The sequence below is a fragment of the Eptatretus burgeri genome, chromosome 8 (assembly GCF_056783735.1).
Source record: "Eptatretus burgeri isolate ZD-2024b chromosome 8, Ebu_testis_v1, whole genome shotgun sequence".
Taxonomy (NCBI): Eukaryota; Metazoa; Chordata; class Myxini; order Myxiniformes; family Myxinidae; genus Eptatretus; species Eptatretus burgeri.
The window spans coordinates 13,393,531-13,421,224 of NC_140968.1; the positions used below are offsets into that span (position 1 = coordinate 13,393,531).

A 27,694-nucleotide genomic window follows, 5' to 3' on the forward strand; every position below is an offset into this window, starting at 1 on the left:
AACTCAACTCCAACTCCTACGACCCCTTCTGTCGGATCACGCCGAACTATTATTCACCCCTTCTCCAGAGGGGAGGAGCCGCCTGCCATGGACATGCTCTCGCTCACTGGACGGTTTTGGCACGCAAAATGCACTCGTCGCCCCGGTGATTGGCCAAAAGGGGCGCCAAGTCCGCCGATTGGACCGGGGGGCGTGGCGGCTGCCACGGCGGACCGCCCCTCAAACAGGGAGAGTAACATTGTCCTGCGTGGGCTGCGCTCATTAGCCGACCGACGGCAACCTCGCTCACATCCCCCGGATTGGGCGAGAGATGCCAGGTCCTCTTGAACTCCGCCCACTTCTTGCGTTATGGCATCAGGATGGAGCGAAGGTGTTGTTGTAGTTGTTGGTGATGTAAAAATGTAAAAGAAAACCCTGACTCAAAATAACTCTGCAGTGCATGAACATTTAATTCCCATTAGACGAGGGATGGGTTATATCTATAAACACACACTTACCGATATAACTGTTCTATAAGGACCTGAATGCTGAGTGCAGTAAGCGTCCAAATTCATAACAGATTACCGGGGGAAGAAAAGATCAAGGATTTGGATGGGGGTGATAAGAGGTGGTGGTGAACAGCTGTTTTGAAGGCCTGGAGGGAAGAATGGGAATGAATAGAGTGAGGGAGTTTATTCCAAAGGCGGGGGGGGGGGGGGGAACTACCACTCATCAGTTTCCTTTTCCCCTTGGATAAGCTCATCCTATACTCGAGTTTAGTGATTGTGGAGAGCATCAGAAATGTGGGATGCCACCCAGACCAGGGCTTTTGAATTTTTCATCTTGGCAAGTGTTTCATAATTTTCTGTTTGGCAATTATCAGTTGAGGAATATCCTCTCGATGTTGCTTCTTCTTTACCAGGTTTTGGATATATTCCATCTTCTTGTTGTGTTTTTTTTTTCAGTTTTCATAAATCTCTTTCCAAAAGCAGATCATCTTTTTCTGAGGAGGGGAGATTGCAATATTTTGCTCGTTTTCCTTGTTTTTGATTGAATCTTACGAGTAAATTTTCAAACAGCTGCTCTTTTCTTCGATCATTTACATCAGGTTGAGTTTTTTTTTTTTAAGCTGTCGTTGGTTGTTTTCTACATTTTTGGGTTTTTAGGCTCTCCTGTATGGATCCTCATATGCTTATTCAAATCGCCATTTCGAGAGAAACCCTTAATACATATCGAGCATTTTAAAGGATGCTCTCCTGTGTGGATCCTCATATGCAATTTCAAATTGCCTTTTCGAGAGAAACCTTTATCACAGACAGAGCATTTGTAAGAACACTCTCCTGTGTGAATCTTCATATGTATTTTCAAATTGCCTTTTTGAGAGAAACCTTTATCACAGACATAGCATTTGTAAGGATGCTCTCCTGAATGGATCGTCATATGCATTTCCAAACTGCATTTATGAGAGAAACCTTTATCACAGACAGAACATTTGAAAGGACGCTCTCCTGTATGGATCCTCATGTGCCGATTCAAATTGCCTTTTCGAGAGAAACCTTCATCACAGACAGAGCATTTGTAAGGACACTCTCCTGTGTGGATCCTCATATGCTTATTCAAATCGCCTTTTCGAGAGAAACCTTTATCACAGACAGAGCATTTTAAAGGATGCTCTCCTGTGTGGATCCTCATATGCATTTCCAAACTGCATTTAAGAGAGAAACCTTTATCACAGACAGAGCATTTGTAAGGACGCTCTCCCGTATGGATCCTCACATGCTTATTCAAATTGCCCTTTTGAGAGAAACCTTTATCACAGACAGAGCATTTGAAAGGACGCTCTCCTGTGTGGATCTTCATATGCATTTTCAAATTGCATTTATGAGAGAAACCTTTATCACATACAGAGCATTTGTAAGGTCGTTCTCCTGTGTGGATCCTCGTATGTATTTTCAAACTGCATTTATGAGAGAAACCTTTATCACATACAGAGCATTTGTGAGGATGCTCTCCTGTATGGATCCACATATGCGAATTCAAATTGCATTTATGAGAGAAACCTTTATCACAGATTGAGCAATTATAAGGACGTTCTCCTGTATGGATCATCATATGCTTATTCACAACGCCTTTTCGAGAGAAACCTTTATCACAGACAGAGCATTTGTGTTGGCGTTCTCCTCTCTGGGTCCTCATGTGTACTTTGATGCGTCTTCGTGAAGTAAAATGTACTCTGCATATATTACACTTATAATGCATTTGCCTTTCGATAACATTTTTGAGTTTGTTTAAGTTAACGTCGATCTTTGTGCTGTTTTCACCAGACGTGTAGTTGTATTTTGAAGGTCGGGAGCCTTGTGCTTGGGATTGTTTCGTCAAAATAGACATCTTCTTCACAGTCAAGCTGTTCCTTGATCTGATTTGCCCAACTGGACCTCTTGATTGTTCTACAAAAACAAAGAACAAGAAGTTATTTTATGTTGTTTTTTTTTTTCAAACTCAAAATGCAACGATTTGGAAAATTTTATAAATCCCGAATTCAAAATATTGGATGTTCATTTTGGAGGTTTCTACTCACCTGTTGTATAACAGACAGTACTGCCATTTGTCAAATGAGCATTTGAATCTTCCTTCACAGAAGCATATCTTAAAGTTTCTGAAACAGATGAACTGTTGTGTCGTCTGTTTTCCACATTTACAGGATAGATATCACCTGAAAATAATGAAGAACGTGAAGCTAGACACACTGCCAAATATAAATTAGTTCAATCAGGTGTATGCAATAGACGTCACTTCCACTGTTAGAACGAGGCTCTGTAATGCTGCCGACATTATGGGAGATTAATCAAGGTGTTCACAACGAGGAATAGAAATATATATATATATATATATATATATATATATATATATATATATATAATAAAAAAAATATATAAATATGTTTATGTGTATATGTGTATATGTATGTATGTATGTATGTATGTATGTATGTATGTATGTATGTATGTATGTATGTATGTATGTATGTATTGAGTCACCGAAATAGGTAACCCTTATTGTCAGTAATTCTGTCTGTTAGTTTGGATGTTTGCTTGTTTGTCATCAGCATAATTAGTAGTAACGTGGGCGGATTTTGACCAAACTCGGGTGGTAGGTACATCTTATGACCTAGTGCTTTGGTAATTGTGATGGTTGCTCGGGACGCTTTGGTTCCCTAGCAACAACTGAAAAACCTTCAAAATTGGTACCGTTTACGCGAAATCAATTCCGAAAGTCATTATCCCACGTAGGGTTATGAAATTTGGCACGAATGATCTACAGGTGATGCTCTATCAAATATATTCCGGTTTTTATGATATATGGAATACTTTACCCGCAGCGCCCCCTACAATTAGGGTATGCGCGAAAATTGAAGGCCCCCTTGCGACCAGGTGAGTGCATCGATACGAATGAAACTTTGCAGGTTCATGGTACTCAATGAGTACTACAACTTTGCCTCAGGACATATTGACCGATTTCGCTTCGGTCAGGGGTCAAAGGTCAATTAGTACAAAAATCAATAATATGCGAGAGCTGGAGGTGCCTTCGTGCCAAATGCTACTCCTCTTAGGGTTATGGTCGGATGGTAATGAAAATTCACACTAATCGTCTGGAATACATTGTGCACAAACGATCGAGCCGGATTTTCGATTTAGATCTTTGTTCACCCACAGCACCCCCTCGAACTTTGGGGATTTCAGATTTCAAACCGCATTTTCGGTACTTTTCATTCAAATGGATACCGAGTAGTTATCAGTAGATGGAACTGGATGAGATTTGATATGCATAATCTTAAGGTGATTGCCTATCTGCTATATGACATCCATTTTGCTCTATATATATATATATATATATATATATATATATATATATATATATATATATATATATATATATATATATATATATATATATATATATATATATCTATCTTATAGTTTCCATGCTCGGCGACCCATCGCCGCCTACCGGCGGCTGGACGTCCCCTTCTCTTGGGCTGGTGTCGCCGTACTAGCCAGGCGCAAAGGGACGAGACGTAGGCTCTGGAGCCGGGACGAGGCCGGTCGCCAGAGAGGCCAAAGTGATGAGCCGGGAAGCGAAGAAGCGGGAGGAGAGGACAGAACTGTACCAGAACAACTCCAAGAGAGCCCACTCCGATAATCTCCTCAGGACCCTTATATCCGCCCCCTCCCGCTCAGTCTTACGCTTGTCTCCTCCCCGCTCGCTCTACCATTGGACAGGAAACATCGTTCGACTTCTTGTCCGCTCGCCATTAGACAGGCGCGCGGTGGGCGGGGCACTCCCATCCCTCTGGGCGGAGTCTCCAGCCGGGGAGTTTTGTGGCTCCACCTACCGCTTCATCTCAATTGGTCGAGGGCCGCCGCGTGGCCATTCCCCGAGCTCTGCCTTCTTCACACCGGATGACCTTCTGCGCATGCGCCCTCGCATTCCTCTCATTCGCCAAAACGGGCGGCAAACCCCGCGATTGGCCAGGTGGAGGAAGCGAATGCAGGCGAGGGTGATGCAGTGTGGTCAGCGGTAATATCGGTGGCGCTGGCAGTGGTGTAAAAATGAACGAAAAGAAAACCAGACTATTATAATAAATCACAGCACAGGAACATTTCATTTCTCGTTCGACTCGGAAAAGGGCTATCTATGAAACACGTACTTACCGAGATAACTAATCTATAGGAACCTGAATGTCTGTGTGCTCATGGCTTCCAGATTCGCAACAATATGTATACATACAGGTCGGGTACCCAGAGTCGAGTACTGTTGAGTTCCCAAAGCAGTGTGGATGCTATGCTTTTGAATGATCATGTATTAATGATCTGTGAGAAAAGGAAAAACCATGAAAGATGAGACTGAATGAAAATAGAAAACAAGCCGGGAGACGACGACGGTTCGCGGGCATTATTGGGGAAGCCCGGCTGTAAAAACCTATCTCTTCTGTCAAAGTTGACCAAATCAAATCGGATTTTTTTATATGTTGTACTTATGGACATTACGCACAGCTTCTAGGAAATGAAATTGCAAGAAAAAAATAAATAAATAAAAAGTTAAAGTGGGTGTGGCTCCACCCAAAAGGGGCGTGGGACGCCCCTCATACAAAAAGACACAACTCGACCATGATATCCAGCTTGTGTCGAAGTTTCATCAAGATCGCATCAAACGTCACGGAGCTATGCTCTGGAGAGAGTTACAAACAGACAAACAGACTAGCCGGGAGGCAACGATGGTTCGTGGGCATTATTGAACAATGCCACGATAGGTACAATTGATTTCGTGGAAGCTTTTGAGGAAGCCTTGCCGTAAAAACCTATCTCTTCCATCAAAATTGACCAAATCAAATTGGATTTTTTATATGTTGCACTTATTGACATTACGCACAGCTTCTAGGAAATGAAGTTGCAAGAAAAAAATAAAAATAAACAAGTCTGAAGACGACAATGGTTCACGAGCAGTATTTGACTGTATATTGTTTCAGAAGTCAAGGATGAGACAATGTGATAATTTTTGACCAAGTTATAAAAATGATCAACATGATGTGGTACGAGTGACAGGTTATTAGCTGCAAAATGTTGAAAACCCGGTTTCGTTCAACAACTTTCAAAATTTGACCTTTGCATAACCTTTAAAGGTCACAAAACAATGTTGTGGACATTAAAATAAGGAAACAGGATACGTGCTATAGCTTATTGGAGTTAGTTCGTCGAAGAAGGTCGAAAACCCGGTTCGATTCCCACAACTTTGAAAATTTGACCTTTGTGAACTTTAAAGGTCAAAGGTCAAGGATTATGACCTTTGGTGCAAAACTTCCTCTGGAACATTCCAAGAACAATATAACGTCATATAGGCCATATGGCATTTCGCACTCCTCGGATTATCCATACTTTGATGAAATCAGCGTAAAAACAAAGTTGAAGGGGGCATCACAGGCAAGGTGTTAGAGATAGAGCCAAATGGTTTCAAGACTTTAGGTGGGGAATGACCTCAAGATTATGCAATAAAAAATATTGTCATATTTCTCAAAGTTTGGGCGGTCGTATGATTTTGATGTCAAAATTCGCAATTTTCTCAGTTCCTGACCTTGTGACCTTGACCTTGGGACGAAAATGGGGGGGGGGGGAAAAACGGGCTCCGTGGGGCTATGCAGGTGCCATTGGGCTAACCAAATACCGAAAGCCCTGCCAGATTCGACAAACCCCTCTAAGAAGATGGATTTTTTTGTCAAAATTCGCAATTTTCTAAGTTCGTGACCTTGTGACCTTGACCTTGACAAGAAAGTGAAAAATCGAGCTCCGTGGGGCTATGCAGGTGCCATTGGGCTTACCAAATACCGAAACCCGTCAGATTCGACAAACCCCCTATACTAGGAGAAGATGCAAAGTGAAATCGGCTACCCCTAAAAGCACATATTTTTGGGCGTGGCTCCGCCCATAATGGGCGCATCACTAGGGTTGGGCACACATTGACTTTTTCTCTGTTGTCCCGTTGAAAGGAGTGTTTTTTTATGGTCATTTTTCACGCTGATCACGAATCCGTTGAAATTTTTGACCGAGGATGATGTGCAAGGTTGGTAAAATGCAAAAAAAAATCAAAATGGCCACCAAATTTACCCACTTTTCAGGTAAAATTTGATAATTATGACTTACTAGTGCATGTAATATGTCATTTCTTATGTTTTCAGGGTCGCTGATATCGATAATGATACTTTTAAACTCGTACACGTCAACCAGTCTGCTCCACGATGCATATTGCGATAAAATCAGCACAAAAATGTGAGCGTGACCATAATTTCAAAGAATCAAATTAAGATATCACAAATTTCCATAAACTCCTACTTTAATCATCACATCAACATCTCCTCAACATTCAAAGCACTTTTTTCAGCAATATATCGACATAGACAGAAACATTGTCCTCTGATTTGACAGCATTTATGATAGATGTTTTCAGTTCGTCTACACTGAACTTCTCAAACGTGAAAGTTTTTGTTCCATCAGTACATTTCACTCTACACTTCTGGCGTATATCGGGCGCCACTGTCGATGTAAGGTAGCCTATTTCCTTGAGTAGTTGTGATTCATTAAGTCTCTCAAGAGAGTCAAGGGAAATAGGAGGCACTGGACCTCCATGCTTCTTACACTAGAAGTCTCGGCAGACATCACTGTTGATTATTTGTAACGTCTAATGACACGAAAAACGTACAACATCAAAAACAAAGGATATAGTTGATTAATCAATTCAAAATTCGTTCTGAAATTGAAAAGTGGGTATTTTCCATCGAAAATACCCTTGTTTAGCGATAAATCCATACAGCCATCATGTGTCACTGTTTTGACCTCATATTCGATATCAGCGACCCTGAAAACATAAGAAATGACATATCACATGCCCTAGTAAGCCATAATTATCAATTTTTACCTGAAAATGGGTAAATTTGGCAGCCACTTTGAATTTTTGGATTTTACCAACCTAAGACATCATCCTATGTCAAAAAGTTCAACGGATTCGTGATCAGCGTGAAATTTGGCCATAAAAAACACTCCTTTCAAAAAAAGTATGGTTGTATGCCCAACCTTAGCATCATGCCCATTCTCAGGAAAACACAACTCGATCATGATATAAACCTCCCACCAAAATTTTATCAGGATTGGATCAAAACCCATGGAGCTATGCTTTGGAGAGAGTCACAAACACAGACAGACAGATACCAATAACGAATATAGTGGTCACTTATTTTTTCGTGAACCAATAAAATGTTCAAGTGGGCGTGGCTCCGCCCACAAGGGGCATGGGATGCCCCTCATACAAAAAGACACAACTCGACCATGATATCTAACTTGTGTCCAAGCTTCATCAAGATCGCATCAAACATCACGGAGCTATGCTCTGGAGAGAGTCACAGACAGACAGACAGACAGACAGAGACACAACGAAAAAAGTGGTCACTGCTGGTTCCCGCGCACCAATGAAGGATTACAATTGCTGTATGCATGTTTTCAGTGGCACAGTACTTCATGAATAGTAGACAGTATGTGAAAAGAAATAAAGAGCTGGGAAGGTATTGACAACCACCCAGTATCAGCCTTGCCAAGTCACCAATGACCTGCCTTTAGATAGAGTACGAGCCGGGAGCTGACGATGGTTCGCGGGCATTATTGAAGAATGCCACGATAGGTACAATTGAGCTTGTGGAAGCTTTTGAGGAAGCCCTACCGTAAAAACCTATCTCTTCCATCAAAATTGACCAAATGAAATCGGATTTTTTTATATGTTGTACTTATGGACATTACGCACAGCTTCTAGGAAATGAAATTGCGAGAAAAAAAAAAATATTTCAAGTGGGCTTGGCTCTGCCAACAAGGGGCGTGGGACGCCCCTCATACAAAAAGACACAACTAGACCATGATAACTAACTAGCTTGTGTCCATGATATCATCAAACGTCACAAAGCTATGTTCTGGAGAGAGTCACAAGCAGACAGACAACGAAAATAGTGGTCACTGCTGGTGCCCACAAACCAATACAATCAATCAACTCAAGGTGTTTCTCTTTTTAAACACTCAATTTTTATCTTCTCTAGTTCTTGACCGCTGATGGTGTGCTTTTCTGGTGCGGATGGCGTGCCTTCATTTCTGTTTTTCACTTTTCTTCTTCTACTTTTCAAATTTCTCCATTCTGTCTGTCAATACCTATGTGTTTATTCGACTTACACAGTCTGTCTACCTCTAATGAGGCAATCAGTGTGAACCTTGACTCAGGCATTACACTTAATTTTGCCTCGATTTCTGTGATATGTTTTAAGGTTAAATCAATTCCGTCTGATTGTATATGCTTATTCTGATGTGTTGGAGGAACAAAAAAAAAAAAACAGCATTAAGTAATATAATCTTCGTTTTGCGTCCAGACAAAGACAGCTAGATTAGAAAACAAACACATTCCACTTCATGCGTAATTGGCACAGGGTAGGGGTGCCGTGATCGATGGACATAAAATGCATTCCAAATGAAAGTTGTCACAACTCCTTGTGTATATGGACTCTACTAGAAACACCCCTTCACCCCCACCTCTGCAACGTTTGGATAAACACCCCCACCACTCTCCCCCCCTCCCCCCGGAACGCCCAAGTGTTACGCCCATTGAGGAAAACACTTCTGTTAAGATCTTTTGAACATGTATTGAAATGCTTATCTTCCCTTGTTTCTCTGGCATCAGCACCCCACGTGTTCTTCTTAATCATGATTAATTAGGGTACCCAGTCAAATGGACAGGGTAACCTATTGTTTTTCTTCTGTTTATTAGGGTACCCAGTCTAATGGACTGGGTAACCTATTGTTTTTCTTCTGTTTATTAGGGTACCCAGTCTAATGGACTGGGTAACCAATTGTTTTTCTTCTGTTTATTAGGGTACCCAGTCTAAAGGCGCTGTCACACCTTGACGATTTAGCCAGCAATGGCAACGTATAAAAATGTATGTAAAACGTTGGCGTACGCTGAAATTTTGATGTTTTTTTTCAAAGTTTCGGTCGTATTCATAACGTGTTGGTCGTATGCATAACATATTAGTAACGGGTACAGAACGTTTCGTTGTCTGATAGATAACTTTTACCAACGAATGCTTAGCCTGTTGTTGGCGTTCACAACCTATGCCCAACGATAGTTTAACTTAGGCATAGCGCGCTGCACGTATCACCGACGAACTCGTGGTGTAGCCTGTTAAAAACCTGCCGCACGCCGATTTAAATCATAACCGCCTGAATATTGAAAGTGTCAACCAGGCAGTCACACCTTGACGTTTAGCCAGCGTATGCCGACCTATGAAAAATTTGCCGAACCAAGCTGGCACACGTCCAACACGTTATGGGTAAGTTGTGTATACGTTAAGAGCACGCTGAAAAATGATGAAGTATGCTGTCATATTTCGTGGTACGTCTCGTACGTCGTAAAATTTCAAGCATGCTGAAAATTTCACGACGTACTCGCCATATGGCTCACACGTTCCACTACGCTGGGAATAAGTTGTAGGCACGATATGCGATAGTTGACACAAGTTCCTTGTAAGTTACTTATAAGTCGAAACACGTCGAGGTAATGTTTAGCATACCCGAAACTTATTTTCTCCGTCAAGGCACATTTTCTTTTATTCTCCTTGACTCCGTGAAGGCACGTGAGGAAATATCTGAAGTTGTTGTTGTTGTTTTTTTTTGTTATTTTTTTTTAGTCTATCACGAATTTTAAAATATATTCGGACATTTGCTTTTAAGTTTCGACGTCGACGTGACAATATCCTCAAACAGAAAATATTCACGGAGGAGGAACTAAGAATAAGACATGAGCAAACTGAAGAGGCAATGGGACGTGACGTAACGGCACGTGCCGAAATATCGGAAGTTATTGTTGTTGTTTAAAAAAAAAAAAAAAAAAAAAAAAAAAAAAAAAAAAAACGCTGCCAATACGCCATTATACGGTAACTGTAAATTAAAAACACGTTCAGTAAGTTCAGTGGTCGTCCGGAAGACGTCAATCAAATACGTGTACATACGTCAATATGCGTTGGAGGTACGTTACACATAGGTTCAAAGCACGTTACTCATAGGTTAGAAATAAGTTTTGGGTACGCTAAACATTACCTCGACGTGTTTCGACTTATGAGTAACTTACAAGTAACGTGCCTCGACGTGTGTCAACGATCGCATAACGTTCCTCGACGTGTGTGCAATGATTGTGTAACGTGCCTACAACACGTTACTCATAGGTTATAAATAAGTTTCGGGTACGCTAATCATTACCTCAACATGTTTCGACTTATGAGTAACTTACAAGTAACGTGTATCGACATGTGTCAACGATCGCATAACGTGCCTACAACTTATGGCCAGCGTAGCGGAACGTGTGAGTCATACGCTGGCATACGTCGTAAAATTTCAAGCATGCTAAAATTTGAGGACAACCGCAAAGTACAACGATGAAAGCCAGCATACTACGACGTATGGCAGTGTTTTTCAGCGTACTCTTAACGTATACAAAACTTACCCATAACGTATTTGACGTGTACCAGCGTTTTAGACAAATTTTTCATAAGTCGGAATACGCTGGCGAAATTGTCAAGGTGTGACAGCGCCTTAATGGATTGGGTAACCCATTGTTCTTCTTCTTGTTTATTCGGGTACCCAGTCTAATGGACTGGGTAACCCATTGTGTTTCTTCTGTTTATTAGGGTACCCAGTCTAATGGACTGGGTAACCCATTGTGTTTCTTCTGTTTATTAGGGTACCCAGTCTAATGGACTGGGTAACCTATTGTTTTTCTTCTGTTTATCAGGGTACCCAGTCTAATGGACTGGGTAACCCATTGTTTTTCTTCTGTTTATCAGGGTACCCAGTCTAATGGACTGGGTAACCCATTGTTTTTCTTCTGTTTATTAGGGTACCCAGTCTAATGGACTGGGTAACCTATTGTTTTTCTTCTGTTTATTAGGGTACCCAGTCGAATGGACTGGGTATCCTTTTGTTTTTCTTCTGTTTATTAGGGTAGCCAGTCAAATGGACTGGGTAACCTATTTTTCTTCTGTTTATTAGGGTACCCAGTCTAATGGACTGGGTAACCTATTTTCTTCTGTTTATTAGAGGACCCAGTTAAATGGACTGGGTAACCTATTGTTTTTCTCCTGTTTATTAGGGTACCCAGCCGAATGGACTGGGTAACCTATTGTTTTTCTTCTGTTTATTAGGGTACCCAGTCTAATGGACTGGGTATCCTTTTGTTTTTCTTCTGTTTATTAGGGTACCCAGTCAAATGGACTGGGTAACCTATTGTTTTTCGTCTGTTTATTAGGGTACCCAGTCTAATGGACTGGGTATCCTTTTGTTTTTCTTCTGTTTATTAGGGTACCCAGTCTAATGGACTGGGTATCCTTTTGTTTTTCTTCTGTTTATTAGGGTACCCAGTCTAATGGACTGGGTATCCTTTTGTTTTTCTTCTGTTTATTAAGGTACTCAGTCAAATGGATTGGGTAACCTATTGTTTTTCTTCTGTTTATTAGGGTGCCCAGTCTAATGGACTGGGTATCCTTTTGTTTTTCTTTTGTTTATTTCTTATTTCTTTTTTTTTTTCTTCTGCCGGCAATTTGCAGGTTCTTTCGCTTTAAAAATCATTTTCTCAGGAACGGTAAGTCCGATCGACACAAAATTTTCACCATAGTATGTATCTTTTTTGTAATTATGATGTCATAGGTCATGTGGTACGGGTGCCATCTTAAAAAAAAAAACCGATAAACTTTGGACCTCTGTATCTCTGAAACCGTGCAATGGAATTTATTATTGCTTCATACGTTTTAGGCCTAAGTCACATTTGCTCTACGGCGAGGATACGGCGGCCGAACGCCCTCTGAATTGACAGAAACGTGTGGCAGCCGCAGAGTTTCCGAGGTGGCCTCAGGATGGCCCTACGCTGTATGGCTATATTTTACAGGCCGTAAGGGCGCCGTGGAATTATAACGCGGAGTTATAACTTTTTTCATTTCTACGTTCGCCATAGCAATTCGACAAGCCGAAACAAAAGACATGGCAAAAAAAAAATAATAATAATTAACCCATTTGTTACCGTCCGTCTGGCCACACGTTCGCCTTAGCGGTCGCCTTGCGGTCACCTTGCGTCTGCCTTGAAAATTCTATGGCCGCCGCAGGAACGCCCTAAGGTCAGCGTGCGACATCAAATCAAAGACCGTACAGCAACCCCACGTTTTCGGTCTACACAATTTATAAATACGCCGTGCAGCTCCCCGAAAAATAAAAACATATGTGACTGCTACATTGTGTGACCATGGAAATACTGCGGCCGCCGTATAATTGCTTATGGCCATAGATTTTGGAGACCCCACGGCCGCCGTGGCAAATGTGACTTAGGCCTAAATACGCCGTGCGGCTCCCCGACAAATAAAAACATATGTGACTGCTACATTGTGTGACCATGGAAATACTGCGGCCGCCGTATAATTGCTGGTAGCCGTAGATTTTGGAGAGCCCACGGCCGCCGTGGCAAATGTGACCTAGGCCTTAATAAGCTCCCCATGGGGAACACGGGTGATTTTTTGTGACGTCATCGGTGAAGCGGTATGCCGGTGAAAATTCGTCAAGTAGAACGCTACATGGGAAAAATCTGGAAATTTTAGCGTCATCAACACAACAAATCACCGTAGAAAAATATTATTGTGACGTCATCGGTGTCTTGATTTGGCAGCCATCTTGTTTTAGGGGGAATTTTTTTTTTTTTAATCTTCTTCTCCAGAACGGCTGGACATATTGAGGCACAACTTTGCACACACATTCCCCATGACATCCTTTCACAAGTTTGTTGATTTCTAATTGATAGGTCACATGGTTTGGCGGCCATGTTGAATTGACCTTAAAACCTTCAAACATCTTCTGCAGAACGGCTGGTCAGATCAAGGGGAAACTTCACAAGTCTATTCTGCATGTGTAGGGGATATGTTTGTTAATGAATAATTGATATGACACATGGTTTGGCAGCCATGTTGGATTTAAGAAAAAATATTAAATAATGTTTTCTCTGAAACTGCTTAATGACAATCTATCGAAGCGAAAATGTGCAACTATTATCTTCCATCATGTCTGCATACATGGTAAAAATGACGTCACAAGTCACATGGTTTGACAGTCATCGTAAATAGAAAAACACACCTCATCCAATTAACACGAAACTTAACACACGTGTCCCACTACACGATTGGAAGCAGAATGTAAAGTTATGATGTCATAGGTCACATGGTTTGTCAGCCATCTTGGATAGAAAATTAATAAATTTTTACAATCTTCTTCTCCAGAACAGCTGGACAGATTGAGGCAAAAATTCACACACACTTTCCCCAAGACATCCTTTCACAAGTTTGTTAATTTCTAATTGATAGGTCACATGGTTTGGCGGCCATCTTGAATTTACCCTGAAACCTTCAAACATCTTCTCCAGAACAACTGGTCAGATCAAGGGGAAACTTTACATACGTATTGCACATGAGTCAAGAATCTAAGTTTGTTAATTTCTAATTTAAAGGTCACACGGTTTGGCAGCCATGTTGGATTCAAGAATTATATAAAATAATGTTTTCTCTGGAACCACATAACCGATCGAAGCGAAACTTGGCAACTATAATCTACCCCAATGCCTGCAGATATCGTAAAAATTATGATGTCACAAGTCACATGGTTTGGAGTCCATCTTGGATAGAAAAAAAAACGCACCTTGTCCGATAAACACGAAACTTAAGCATAATCCACTTCCCCATTAGATGGAGAATTTAAATTTATGTTGTAATTGGGCACATGGTACGGCAGCCATATTGGATTGAAAATTAATAACTTTAAAAGTCTTTTTCTCCGAAACGGCTGAACAGATAGAGGCAAAACTCCACATGTATTACCGCCTCTCCATGACGAACAAAAGTTAAGCATGGGAATCCTGGGAAGGTATTTGCAGAGGTTGTCTGTACATAACAATCAAACCTAATTCACGTTGTTTTAGTGTCAAACCCTCCGTGTCAGTACCATCCCAAAAATCGACTACAAGCACATGTCCCCTCTTTATGCACCCCCATCACCCCATCCTCTCCAAGCTCCCCCCTCACCCCATCCTCTCCAAGCTCCCCCCCACCCCCCTCACCCCATCCTCTCCAAGCTCCCCCCCCCAAAACTCCACCCATCCCACCCCCTCCTATCGGCACCTTCTCAGCCGACCCTTCCTCTCCCATCCCTCACACTCCAAGCCTCCCACCCTCCCAACACCTTCTCCACTGTCCCTCAAACATCTGAGGCGTCCACTCCATCCTGACAGATCTCTCAATCTAGGCTCAAAAACTTACAGCCCAGATATGATCTATTTAACAGAATCCTTTCTCCCATAAGATGTCCGTGCCGATATGAGTGGTAAACAAACTATTTCCTGCATGTGGATAACTTAAATATGCTGCTAAACATGGAACACTTTGGAATTTAATGCGATTGAGGAGAAAAAAAAACATTGACTTTGTGTCGAGATTCTAAACGTCTTTAACAACACAAAATTGTTCCAAAAAGATTCCATAGGTTACAAGAAAAAAAACACATTAATGGTTCAACATCAAGGTATTTCTTGACATGCGAGGGTGTGTAAAATAGTGACATACCAGACTTGGGTGTTAATCCATCATCCTGATTGTGGAGGTTGCAGACATCACTCAAACCGATTCCTCGGAAACCAGGAATATTTTTCGGCTGCACATTTTGGAATCCAATAAACTTTTGGCAGAAACTGGAAAGTTCACGAATAACATTCTCCAAGTTGACGAATAGACTTCCCAACAGAGAAGAACCTGCAAGCTGGACATTCAGCGGCTTCAAAAAAGATTTCACAAATTTACAGAAGTCAGCATACATTGCAAATTTAAATTTCTCTTTGGCGAGAGAGAGGAGCTCTGTTTGCAATGCATCGGAGTCTGTACAAGCTCGAAGAACCTTCCAATTCTCAATTCCAAGTATATTGATCACTGCTTGGGCTGTTTCTGCTCTCAGACCTTGCGTTTGGAGCCATTCCAAGAAGTTGTCCATTTCACCGATGACCTGCCAGGGACACAATACTTATGGCAACAAAGGAAAGGATATACATGATATTTTCTTTACTCTATATTTTAACCAATCAATGCAGGGTTTAGCAGCCAGCTTGTTCACCCCGTGAGGGCTGCCAGGATGGCCTTGAGGGAGGAGCGACACTTGCCCCCCCTTCCCCGAGTTGTCTAACTTGGGTTTGAATCACAATGCAGCTATAAACTGTCACTTTGGTGTTTTACAGATCGGGAAAGGGATCAATGTGTATGCCGTTCTTTGGATGAACGTTCAACTGGGCATCCCCTCTCACAGCATTAGTTGGTGGACACTAAAGATCCCAAGGAATCTTTCTCGAAGAGGAGGCGAACCATCACTGGCACGCTGGCCAAATTCCAAATTTCTTCACTAATATACAGGAGGCACTACATCAGTGGTACAGCCACACTCGCAGCAATGATGCAACCAGCAGCAAGCAAAATGAAAACCAAAAATGAAAAATTAAAGTGCCCCCTACCCCCCCCCCTCATGATTATTATTCAGGTACCAAGCCTACAAGGCTGGGTAACCTATTGTTTTTCTTCTGTTTGTTAACTTTTTTTGGGGAAAAAAATTGAAAAAAGGCACATGGCAAGAACTCCTCATGGGGAAAATGTGTGATTTTTCGTGACGTCATTGGTGAAGTGGTATCCCGGTGGAAAATTTGACGGGGAGAATGCTGCATCGGAAAAATTTGAAATTCATTGAGCGTCATCTACGCAACAATTCACTGTAGAATCTGTGCAACAATAATATTATTACGTCATTGGTCACATGATTCGGCAGCCATATTGTTTTTTTTAATCTCCTCTAGACCAGCTGGACAGATTAGTGCGAAACTTTACACATACAGTGGGGAGAACAAGTATTTGATACACTGCCGATTTTGCAGGTTTTCCCACTTACAAAGCACGGAGAGGTCTGTAATTTTTATCAGAGGTACACTTCAACTGTGAAAGACGGAATCTAAAAAAAAAAAAATCCTGAAAATCACATTGTATGATTTTAAAATAATTAATTTGCATTTTATTGAATGAAATAAGTATTTGATCACCTACCAACCAGTAAGAATTCCAGCTCTCACAGACCTGTAAGTTTTTTTTGTCTTTAAGAAGCCCTCCCATTCTCCACTCATTACCTGTATTAACTGCACCTGTTTGAACTTGTTATCTGCATAAAAGACAGCTGTCCACACTCAATCAATCAGACTCCAACCTCTCCACAATGGGCAAGACCAGAGAGCTGTCTAAGGACATCAGGGACAAAATTGGAGACTTGTACAAGGCTGGGATGGGCTACAGGGCAATAGGCAAGCAGCTTGGTGAGAAGGCAACAACTGTTGGCGCAATTATTAGAAAATGGAAGAAGTTCAAGATAACAGTCAATCTCCCTCGGTCTGGGGCTCCACACAAGATCTCACCTCGTGGAGCCTCAATGATCATGAGAAAGGTGAGGGATCAGCCCAGAACTACACGGCAGGACCTGGTCAATGACCTGAAGAGAGGTGGGACCACAGTATCAAAGAAAACCATAAGTAACACACAACGCCGTCATGGATTAAAATCCTGCAGCGCACGCAAGGTCCCTCTGCTCAAGCCAGCGCATGTCCAGGCCCGTCTGAAGTTTGCCAATGACCATCTGGATGATCCAGAGGAGAAATGGGAGAAGGTCATGTGGTCTGATGAGACCAAAATAGAGCTTTTTGGTTTAAACTCCACTCGCTGTGTTTGGAGGAAGAAGAAGGATGAGTGCAACCCCAAGAACACCATCCCAACCGTGAAGCATGGAGGTGGAAACATCATTCTTTGGGGATGCTTTTCTGCAAAGGAGACAGGATGACTGCACCGTATTGAGGGGAGGATGGATGGGGCCATTTATCGCGAGATCTTGGCCAACAACCTCCTTTGCTCAATAAGAGCATTGAAGATGGGGCGTGGCTGGGTCTTCCAGCATGACAACGACCCGAAACACACAGCCAGGGCAACTAAGGAGTGGCTCCGTAAGAAGCATCTCAAGGTCCTGGAGTGGCCTTGCCAGTCTCCAGACCTGAACTCAATAGAAAATCTTTGGAGGGATCTGAAAGTCGGTGTTGCCCAGCGACAGCCCCGAAACCTGAAGGATCTGGAGAAGATCTGTATGGAGGAGTGGGCCAAAATCCCTGCTGCAGTCTGTGCACACCTGGTTAAGAACTACAGGAGACGTCTGATCTCTGTAATTGCAAAGAAAGTTTTCTGTACCAAATATTAAGTTCTGTTTTTCTGATGTATCAAATACTTATGTCATGCAATAAAATGCAAATTAATTATTTAAAAATCATACAATATGATTTTCAGGATTTTTGTTTTAGATTCCGTCTTTCACAGTTGAAGTGTACCTATGATAAAAATCACAGACCTCTACGTGCTTTGTAAGTGGGAAAACCTGCAAAATCAGCAGTGTATCAAATACTTGTTCTCCCCACTGTACATTCCCCATGACATCCTTTTACAAGTTTATTCATTTCTAATTGATAGGTCAAATGGTTTGGGGGCCATATTGAATTTACCCTAAAACCTTCAAACATCTTCTCCAGAATGGCTGGTCAGATCAAGGGGAACTTCAAACATATTCTCCTTGGGTAGTAGATACAAGTTTGTTAATGAATAATTGAGAGGTCACATGGTTTGGCAGTCATATTAGACAGAAGAAAAATATTTAATTCTGTTTTCTGTGGAACCACTTAACCTATCAAAGCGAAACTTTGCAACTATCACTTCACGCCATGGTTACATACATGGTAAAAATGATGATGTCACAAGTCACATGGTTTGGTGGCCATCTTGGATAGAAAATAATAAACCTCAACCGATTAACACGAAACTTCGCACGTGTGTTCCCCTACCCCATTAGAGGGAGAATATAAAATTTATGATGTCATAGGTCACATGGTTCGTCAGCCATTTTGGATTGAAAGTTAATAGATTACAAAAAAAATCTTCTCCAGAACAGCTGGACAGACTGAGGAAAAACTTCACGGATACTTTTCCCAAGACATCAAGTTAAAAGTTTGTTAATTTATAATTGATAGGTCACATGGTTTGGCAGCCATATTGAATTTACCCTAAAAGCTTCAGACATCTTATTATGGTTATTACTAGGTTGAAGGAAAGCATAGATAATTTGCAGCAAGTAGCAGAATGTGAGAAATTTGGAGATAATAGTTGGTTACAGTTGTGGAGTGAGGTTGCTGAGGATATTGGAAGTGGTGACGGTGCAGCGGGGGCGGGTGGCGGCGTGATGGCACGGACAGTGGTGGAGGTGCAGCAATTGAAATTGGTAGAAATGAGGTATGGGAGACAGTTTTTGTGGGTGATGAGGGGTGTTGTGTGGTTGATACATACAAGGAAATCCAACAAGTGGAGGTCCTTCAGCCCAACATGCCTATGCGAACACCACTCATCTAACTACCCAAGATCCAAGGAAGAAAATGCAAAAAAAAAGTTTAAAAATAATTAATTGAATAAATTTAAAAAAAAAAACATTATATCTATTTTATTTTTTAAAGTTTTTGATTTTTTTTTTCTTCCCCTCAGGGGAGGGGGCTGGGCTTGGTTAAAAACATACATCAACCAGACAACCCCCCTTGACAAGACCCCCACCAACAGCATTCCAGAAGCATAATCTCCCATCAGTGCTCAAACTACCTAAAAGTCCTGTCAACATCCCCATACCCCTTTATCTCCATAACTTCCAGGTACCTATCTAATTCTGATTTAAACTTATCTATTTTTCTGCTGCCACTACCTTTCCAGGGAGGCCATTCCATGCATTAACTACTCTCTGAGTAAAAGTCCCCTGCCTTGCTGCAGTCTTAACTCTCCTCTGGGTAATTCCACGTAATAATGGACATGAAGCATAAAATTTGAAAATGTATTTTTCAAAAGGATTTCTGTTGGACGGTGTTTAGTTAGGTCTGAATTTTCATAATTTATGCGATATTTACTCCGTGGATGATGTCACGTGATTTGGCGGCCATCTTGAAAGAACTGCCTCAACGTCTTCCAACGGTAAGTCATTAACCTCCGCCATCTTCGAAGATGGATGGAGGTTACCGTTTTCACCCCTTTCTGTTTGTTTGTTTGTGAACAGTATTACGGAAAAACTCCTCGACGGATTTCGACGAAACTTGGTGGGGGGGGGGGTTAGGTATGGTCCAAGGATCATGCCATTAAATTTTGGACTTGGTCCCCTCCCCCCCAAAAAAAAATTGTGAAAGAAAAAAAAATTTTTTTTTTTGCATTTCTACATGTTTTAAGTGATTTCCAACCCCCCCCCCAATTTTTTTTACCCCGCCCCCCAAAAATAGAGAACATTTTTTTTTGCATTTCTACATGTTTTAAGTGATTTCCACCCCCAAAAAAAATTGTTACCCCCCAAAAAAAAGAAAAAATTTTTTTGTTTTTTGCATTTCTACGTCTTAAGTGATTTTCAACCCCCCCAAAAGTTGTTCGAGAATTTTTTTTTGCATTTCTACATATTTTAAATGATTTCCAACCCCCCAACCAAAAAAAATGTTTGAGAAAAAAAAATATTTTTTTTGCATTTCTACATGTTTTAAGTGATTTCCACCCCCCCCCAAAAAAAAATAAGTTAGAGAAAAAATATTTTTGCAACAAAATTTCGATTTTTTTTTTGCATATTTACATGTTTTAAGTGATTTCCAACCCCCTCCCCCTCCCCCCCCAAAAAAAAATGTTGGAGAAAAGAACTATAACTCTCATCACTGTTGACATCATATTTAATGAATAAGATATAAGGTTCACTTGAGTGACCCAGCAGTATTGGTGACGGAGGTTTTGCACTCTCCCGAGTGCTCCCCCTCTAGTTCTGTCTGTTATCATTTTGTCGAAAATGTTACGTCCGTTACAGTGAACTTTTAAAAATATTTTAACAAACAACAGACAGATCGTATCATTGGAATATAGAAAGTATGCTCCAAATGCTTAGTTTACTTACCGAGAATGAAAGGTATACTACAAATTAGTTATTTTTAAGGATTTAAGAATTGTGCTATGGCCAGTTTTAGTTGTGTCCATTTCGATGTTACGTCCGTTACGCCTCTTAAATGTTGATTTTTGCTTTAGTAGTAGACTGCACAGTGGGGTTTGTACCAATATCAGAAAGCCATAGAGACTAATTACGACATGTAATAAAGAAACTCTCTGTAATATGGCCAACCTTTTCAAAATTTCAACATTAGTGATGCAATTTTTGTCTCAATGTTAGTCTGTTACGCTGGAATTACCCCTCTTCTTTACTCTCAGGCTGTGGCACCTGGTCCGATCACTGTGTACTCTGTTGAATAATTAATCTGCACATATTTTATCTGAACCTTTCATTATCTTAAACATCTCAATCATATCTCCTGGTAACCGCCTTCTTTCTCGTGAATAAAGCCGTCTCCTTAAGTCGCTCCTCATAGCTGAGTCAAGCTTGGCCCGGAATCAATCTAGTAGCCCTGCGCTGAACCCTCTCTGTGGCATCTATGTCCTTCCTGGGTTGTGGTGACCAAAACTGCACACAATATTCTCGATGTGGCCCTCACTAAATTCCTGCACAATGTTACCACCACCTCTTTTGATTTATAACTGATCCCCCTCCGAATACAACCTAAAACCCCACCTCCAAGTTTTGTGTCCTCTGCAAATTTGGAAAGCTTACTCTTTACCTCATTATCCAAATTGTTGATGTAAATAATGAATTGCAATGGTCCTGTACCAGCTGCTCCTCCACCACTGCCTGCACCTGCTGCTCCTCCACCACTACCTGCACCCGCCGCTCCTCTACCACTGCCTGCACCCGCCGCTCCTCCACCACTGCCTGCACCCGCCGCTCCTCCACCACCACTGCTGTTTGCACCCGCCGCTCCTCCACCAATGCTTGCACCTGCCGCTCCTCCATCACTGCTTGCACCCGCCGCTCCTCCACCACTGCGTGCACCCGCCGCTCCTCCACCACTGCGTGCACCCGCCGCTCCTCCACCACTGCCTGCACCCGCCGCTCTTCCACCACTGCCTTCACCCGCCGCTCCTCCACCACAGCCTGCACCCGCTGCTCCTCCACCACAGCCTGCACCCGCTGCTCCTCCACCACAGCCTGCACCCGCTGCTCCTCCACCACTGCTTGCACCCGCCGCTCCTACACCACTGCCTGCACCCGCCGCTCCTCCACCACTGCCTGCACCCGCTGCTCCTCCACCACTGCTTGCACCCGCCGCTCCTACACCACTGCCTGCACCCGCCGCTCCTCTACCACTGCCTGCACCTGCCGCTCCTCTACCACTGCCTGCACCCGCCGCTCCTCTACCACTGCCTGCACCCGCCGCTCCTCTACCACTGCCTGCACCCACCGCTCCTCCACCACTGCCTGCACCCTCCGCTCCTCCACCACCGCCTGTTCCTATTGCACCGTCCCCACCGTTGCATGTATGTTTTTCACCAAGTTGTATGTTTTTAACCAAGCTCGTGCCCCCTCCTCTGAGGTGAAGAAAAAAAAAAAAAAAAAAAGAACGAAAAAAAAGTACAAAAACTACAAAAACGTAAAAACAAAAATTAATTCTTTTAAAACTTCTTTGCATTTTCTTCCTTGGATCTTGTGTGGATAATAATCTAGTACGGTGTTCGCGCAAACACGACGGGCCGAATGGCCTCCACCCGTGTTAGATTTCCTTGTAAAAACACCTCACACTAAATCAACAAACATTTAATAAACACTCCTTCATACTTACCTTCATCGCAGTCATCAAGGAATAGAAAATTATTTCATATTTCAACTAACGTTTCACAGATCTTTCTCAGTGTTAAAGAACAATTCCGAAAACACCTCTTCCAATCCACTTCCCCAGCGGCCACGAGGACCTGCGCTGAAGTTCCTGCACAAGGTTCACAGGAAGATCGACCCGGAAGTTCTTCATCGAACTTCCACTTCCATCTTCTTCTTCTTCTATTTGTTGTTCCTTGGCGTCGTCAGAGCCGCGAGGCTCTATAAACGCCACCTTCCCGAACTCAAGGTTTCAACCAAAAACGGAAAAAAAATATATATATATATTGATAAAATGGAAGTAAAGAATAGAAAGTAAGACAAAAAAAAACAAGCTCAAATGAGCTAAGATCCTCGTCCTCATAATGATGACGTCAAAAAACGAATATGACGTCATTGTGATGTATCAAGTTTGCGATAAATATTATCTGTGCTAATGCCTGGCTTGATTCCCGCAAACAAAATTCAAACAGCTTGCCTAGTTTCGGAGATAATGGTATCGGCGATTTCCATTAGCGGCGATATTATGACGTCAACTTTTTTTTCTTGGAAGAATTTCCAAAATCGAGGATGGTTACTGCCTGCGCGTGGGCTTTCTGCATATACATGGCAAGTTTCACGAAGATCCGATGAAAACTCTGGGTTGTGAAACCAAAAAAAAAGTCAAAAAATAGGAATGACGACATAAAAATTGATATGACGTCATAGTGATGCATCATATGTGCGGTAATTCATCTCTGCTAATGCCCTGTTCGATTCCCGCAAACAGAATTCAAAAAGCTTGCCTAGTTTGAGATAATTTTTTAGGCAATTTCCATTAGCAGAGATATTTTGACGTCATAACTTTTTTTCTTGGAGGAATATTGAAAATCAGAGATGGTAACTGTCTGCGCAGGGTATTTTTACATATATACGCCAAGTTTCAGGAAGTTTCGATGAAAACTGTAGGCTGTGAAACAAAAAAGTCCACAAGAAGATGAAGAACAACAATGTGAGCAACACTTAGAGATCCTCCACAAGGACCTAAAAAAGTCCACAAGAAGAAGACGAAGAATAACAACGTGAGTAAGACTTAGAGATCCTCCACGAGGACCTAAAAAAGTCCACAAGAAGAAGATGAAGAATAACAACGTGAGTAAGACTTAGAGATCCTCCACGAGGACCTAAAAAGTCCACAAGAAGAAGATGAAGAACAACAACGTGAGTAAGACTTAGAGATCCTCTACGAGGACCTAAAAAAGTCCACAAGAAGAAGATGAAGAATAACAACGTGAGTAAGACTTAGAGATCCTCCACGAGACCTAAAAAAGTCCACAAGAAGAAGATGAAGAATAACAACGTGAGTAAGACTTAGAGATCCTCCACGAGGACCTAAAAAGTCCACAAGAAGAAGATGAAGAACAACAACGTGAGTAAGACTTAGAGATCCTCTACGAGGACCTAAAAACGTCCACAAGAAGAAGATGAAGAATAACAACGTGAGTAAGACTTAGAGATCCTCCACGAGACCTAAAAAAGTCCACAAGAAGAAGATGAACAACAACAACGTGAGAACAACAACCACGTCGGTGGTTGCTCTCTCGGTTTTGGACTTGCTCTTAACCGCTTTTACTGAAGTCGAAGTTTTTCCCCCTTTTGGGGACCATGCGGACAGCTTCGGTGTACGACAGTTTCTCCCGCGTCTTCACCTGTTGGATGTGGGCAGCTCTAGGGAACTCAAGACATCCTCTGAAGGCTGCACTGTGGTCACCACCACAATTGGCACAAGACATTTCTTCATGAGTGCAGCTTCCATCGTCGTGCTCTCCATTACATCTGCTGCAGCGTTGTTTGCCTCTCCAGGCTGGAGCAGTGTGACCGAACTTTTGGCATTTGAGGCATCTTAAGGGAGGTGGGATGTATTCCCCATACAGTGAAGGCTTGATAGCCCAAGAAACCTTTCGGGGGAAGGACTGGGGTGTCAAAAGACAAGACCACCGAGGCGTTATTGACTTTGACCCCATCCCTGACCGTGGTGAGACGGCGCATCAACAACTCCTACCTCCTCGAAATGACTCGTGATGTCCTCAATTTCAATGGAGGGATCAATTCCGAAAATGACTCCTCGACTCTCCCTCAGACTCCTAGGAATATGACACAAAACATGAATCTCGTCAAAATACTGGGCTTTCATAACCTTCTCCCATTGGTCGACTGATTAACACCTAATGAAGAGGTCTCCAGATCTGAGCTTTTTGGCACTAAACAGATCCCCGAGTTCTTTGTTAATCAGTGTAGCCATTTTTATCGGCTTGTCAGGGTTGGGGTGTCAAGCCCTCAAAAACTGAAACCATAACCATAAGTTTGTGATGGTACTCTTCAGGGGTAGAGGGGCCCTTAACCACTTTGGGGGGTTCCGACTGCTCGGAACTCTCCCGCCGTGGTCTTCCCCTCTTCCTAGTTCGATTAACCCTCCAATCATGAAGCCTCGTCATCATCAACAAGGAAATCCAACACAGGTGGAGGCCATTCAGCCCATCATGCCTGCGCGAACACCACACCAAACCAAGATCCAAGAAAGAAAATGCAAAAAACAAAAGTTTTAAATTAATGAAAGAAAACTTCTTTTTTTGTAGTTTTGTTTTTGTATTTTTTTGTTGTAATTTTTTTTATTTTATTTTTGCTTATTTATTTTTTCTTTTCTTCCCCTCGGAGAGGGGGCATGGGCTTGGTTGAAAACACAAATCAACCACACAATCCCCCAAGCCCCCTTAACAAGACCCCCACCAACAGCACTCCGTACACAATTACCTATCAACACTCAAACCACCTCAAAGTTTCATCAACATCCCCATACCCCTCTATCTCCAGAACTTCCAGGTACCTATTTTATTCTAATTTAAACTTATCTACTTTTTTCTGCTGTCACTACCATTCCAGGGAGACCATTCCATGCATTAAATACTCTTTGAGTGAAAGTCCCTTACTATAGTCTTAACTCTCCTCTTCTTTACTCTCAGGCTATGGCCCCTGGTTCTGTCACCGTCTACTCTGTTGAATAATTCATCTGCACTTATTTTATCTTTACTTTTCATTATCTTAAACATCTCTGTCACTTCTCCTCGTAACCACCTCCTTTTTAGTGAATACAGCCCTGTCTCCTTCAGTCCCTCCTCATAGCTGAGTCTTGCTAGGCCCGGAATCAATCTCGTTGCCCTGTGCTGAACCCTGTCGATGGCAGCTCTGTCCTTCCTGAATTGTGGTGACCAAAGCTGCACACAATATTCGAGATGTGGCCCTCACTAAATTCCTGTACAATGTCAAAACCACCTCTTTTGATTTATAAATAATCCCCCTCCGAATACAACCTAAACCCCTATTTGCTTTAACTATAGCTGCCTGGCACTGTGCTACCTGTTTACCTCCCGTATCTATGACCACCTCCAGATCCTGTGTGACATGCACCAAAATTACCCCTTACATCCTATAATCTCTAATTTCATTGTTCTTTCCCATCCCCAACACCTTACACTTGTTCAGGTTAAATTCCATCTGCCAATCTTTTGCCCAATCTATAAAAGTATCAATACTTGTATCTGTTCACCACCCCCTCCGCTATCCACCTTACCTCCAAGCTTTGTGGCATCCACAAATTTGGAAAGCCTACTCTTTACCCCATTATCCAAATTGTTGATGTAAATATTGAATAGTAATGGTCCGAGTACCGATCCCTGAGGTGCCCCGCTAATTACATCCTCCCAGCAAGATATCCTCCCACTCACAGCTGCTCTTTGCTTCCGATCACTAAGCCAGTTTGCAATCCAATTAAGCTACCTGACCAGCCACTCCACACGCCCTCACTTTGACTAAGAACCTCACTTTGACCAAGATGTGGTACCTTATCAAATGACTTCTTAAAGTCTAGATATACTACGTCCACTGCCTTTCCATCGTCCACCCAATCAGACACTGCTTCATAGAACTCTAAAAGATTTGTTAAACAGGAACTACTTTTGGTAAACCCATGCTGACTACCTTTAATTAGTTTGTATTTATTTCAATGGTTCATCATCCGGTCCCTAATTAATGTCTACAACACCTTCCCCACAACTGAAGTCAAACTAACAGGTCCATAGTTTCCCAATTCTTCTCTGGATCCTTTCTTAAATACTGGTGTTACATTTGTTGCTCCGGTACGTGTCCTGACTTCAGGAAACTATTGAAAATATCCGTTAACATCTCGCTTACCTGTTCAGACACCCCCCGCCCCCAATACTCTCGGTTAAATGTTATCTGGACCCAGAGTCTTATCTACTCTTCCGTTAACATTGAAAATATCCGTTAACATCTCGCTTACCTGCTCAGACACCCCCCCCCCCAATACTCGGTTAAATGTTATCTGGACCCAGAGTCTTATCTACTCTTCGATTACCTCGCTGTTCCTTTACTTCCTCCACTCCAACCTGGATCTTCCTTAAAAGCCCTTCCTCACATCCTCGAGAGATACTCTCAGCTTCTGGCAATAAGGACCAGCCCCAGGTCCTCAACTCCTCCAGCCCCAGGTCCTCAACTCCCCCAGCCCCAGGTCCTCAACTCCCCCAGCCCCAGGTCCTCAACTCCCCCAGCTTCAGGTCCTCAACTCCCCCAGCCCCAGGTCCTCAACTCCCCCAGCCCCAGGTCCTCAACTCCCCCAGCCCCAGGTCCTCAACTCCCCCAGCCCCAGGTCCTCAACTCCCCCAGCCCCAGGTCCTCAACTCCCCCAGCCCCAGGTCCTCAACTCCCCCAGCCCCAGGTCCTCAACTCCCCCAGCCCCAGGTCCTCAACTCCCCCAGCTCCAGGTCCTCAACTCCCCCAGCCCCAGGTCCTCAACTCCCCCAGCCCCAGGACCTCAACTCCCCCAGCCCCAGGACCTCAACTCCCCCAGCCCCAGGACCTCAACTCCCCCAGCCCCAGGTCCTCAACTCCCCCAGCCCCAGGTCCTCAACTTCCCCATGTGGTTTGCCCAAGAAATATCATGGCTGATAGTGAGACCCAGGGGTTTGAATGAGTTAACTTCATCAAGAGAATTATTCAGAAAGTAGATGGGATGGTTTGCAGATGGTCAATTTGGAGAGAGATAGCAAGTGTGAGCTTTTTTGGGATTGAAAGATACATTCCAAGTGTTTGACCAGCTTGTGATTTTTTTTTCCAAGGTCTGAAAAAGGGAAAAGGTTGCAGCCTTTCTGTGTGAAGGATGAGGGAAGTCACGGCACAGGGTGGAG

At 42.6% G+C, this 27,694-nt stretch overlaps 1 protein-coding gene across 4 annotated transcripts in view; it reads right to left on the reverse strand.

Moving 5' to 3' along the window:
• Positions 1-431: 431 nt before the first annotated feature.
• The window catches only part of LOC147021134 (uncharacterized), a 35,791-nt gene continuing 8,528 nt past the window's right edge, over positions 432-27,694 (reverse strand). Inside the window, exons 1-5 of one of the 4 annotated variants that reach the window (XM_085890944.1) lie at positions 22,423-22,651; positions 15,203-15,635; positions 2,558-2,692; positions 1,734-2,426; positions 1,344-1,582 (exon numbers count right to left, since the gene is read on the reverse strand). In XM_085890944.1, coding sequence (XP_085747070.1) covers positions 1,512-1,582; positions 1,734-2,426; positions 2,558-2,692; positions 15,203-15,635; positions 22,423-22,437 — 1,347 coding nt within the window. In that variant the 5' untranslated portion in view covers positions 22,438-22,651 and the 3' untranslated portion in view covers positions 1,344-1,511. Of the gene's footprint in view, positions 2,427-2,557; positions 2,693-15,202; positions 15,636-22,422; positions 22,655-27,694 lie in introns of those variants that run through there. The other 3 variants (XM_085890941.1, XM_085890943.1, XM_085890942.1) reach the window with 3 other exon arrangements.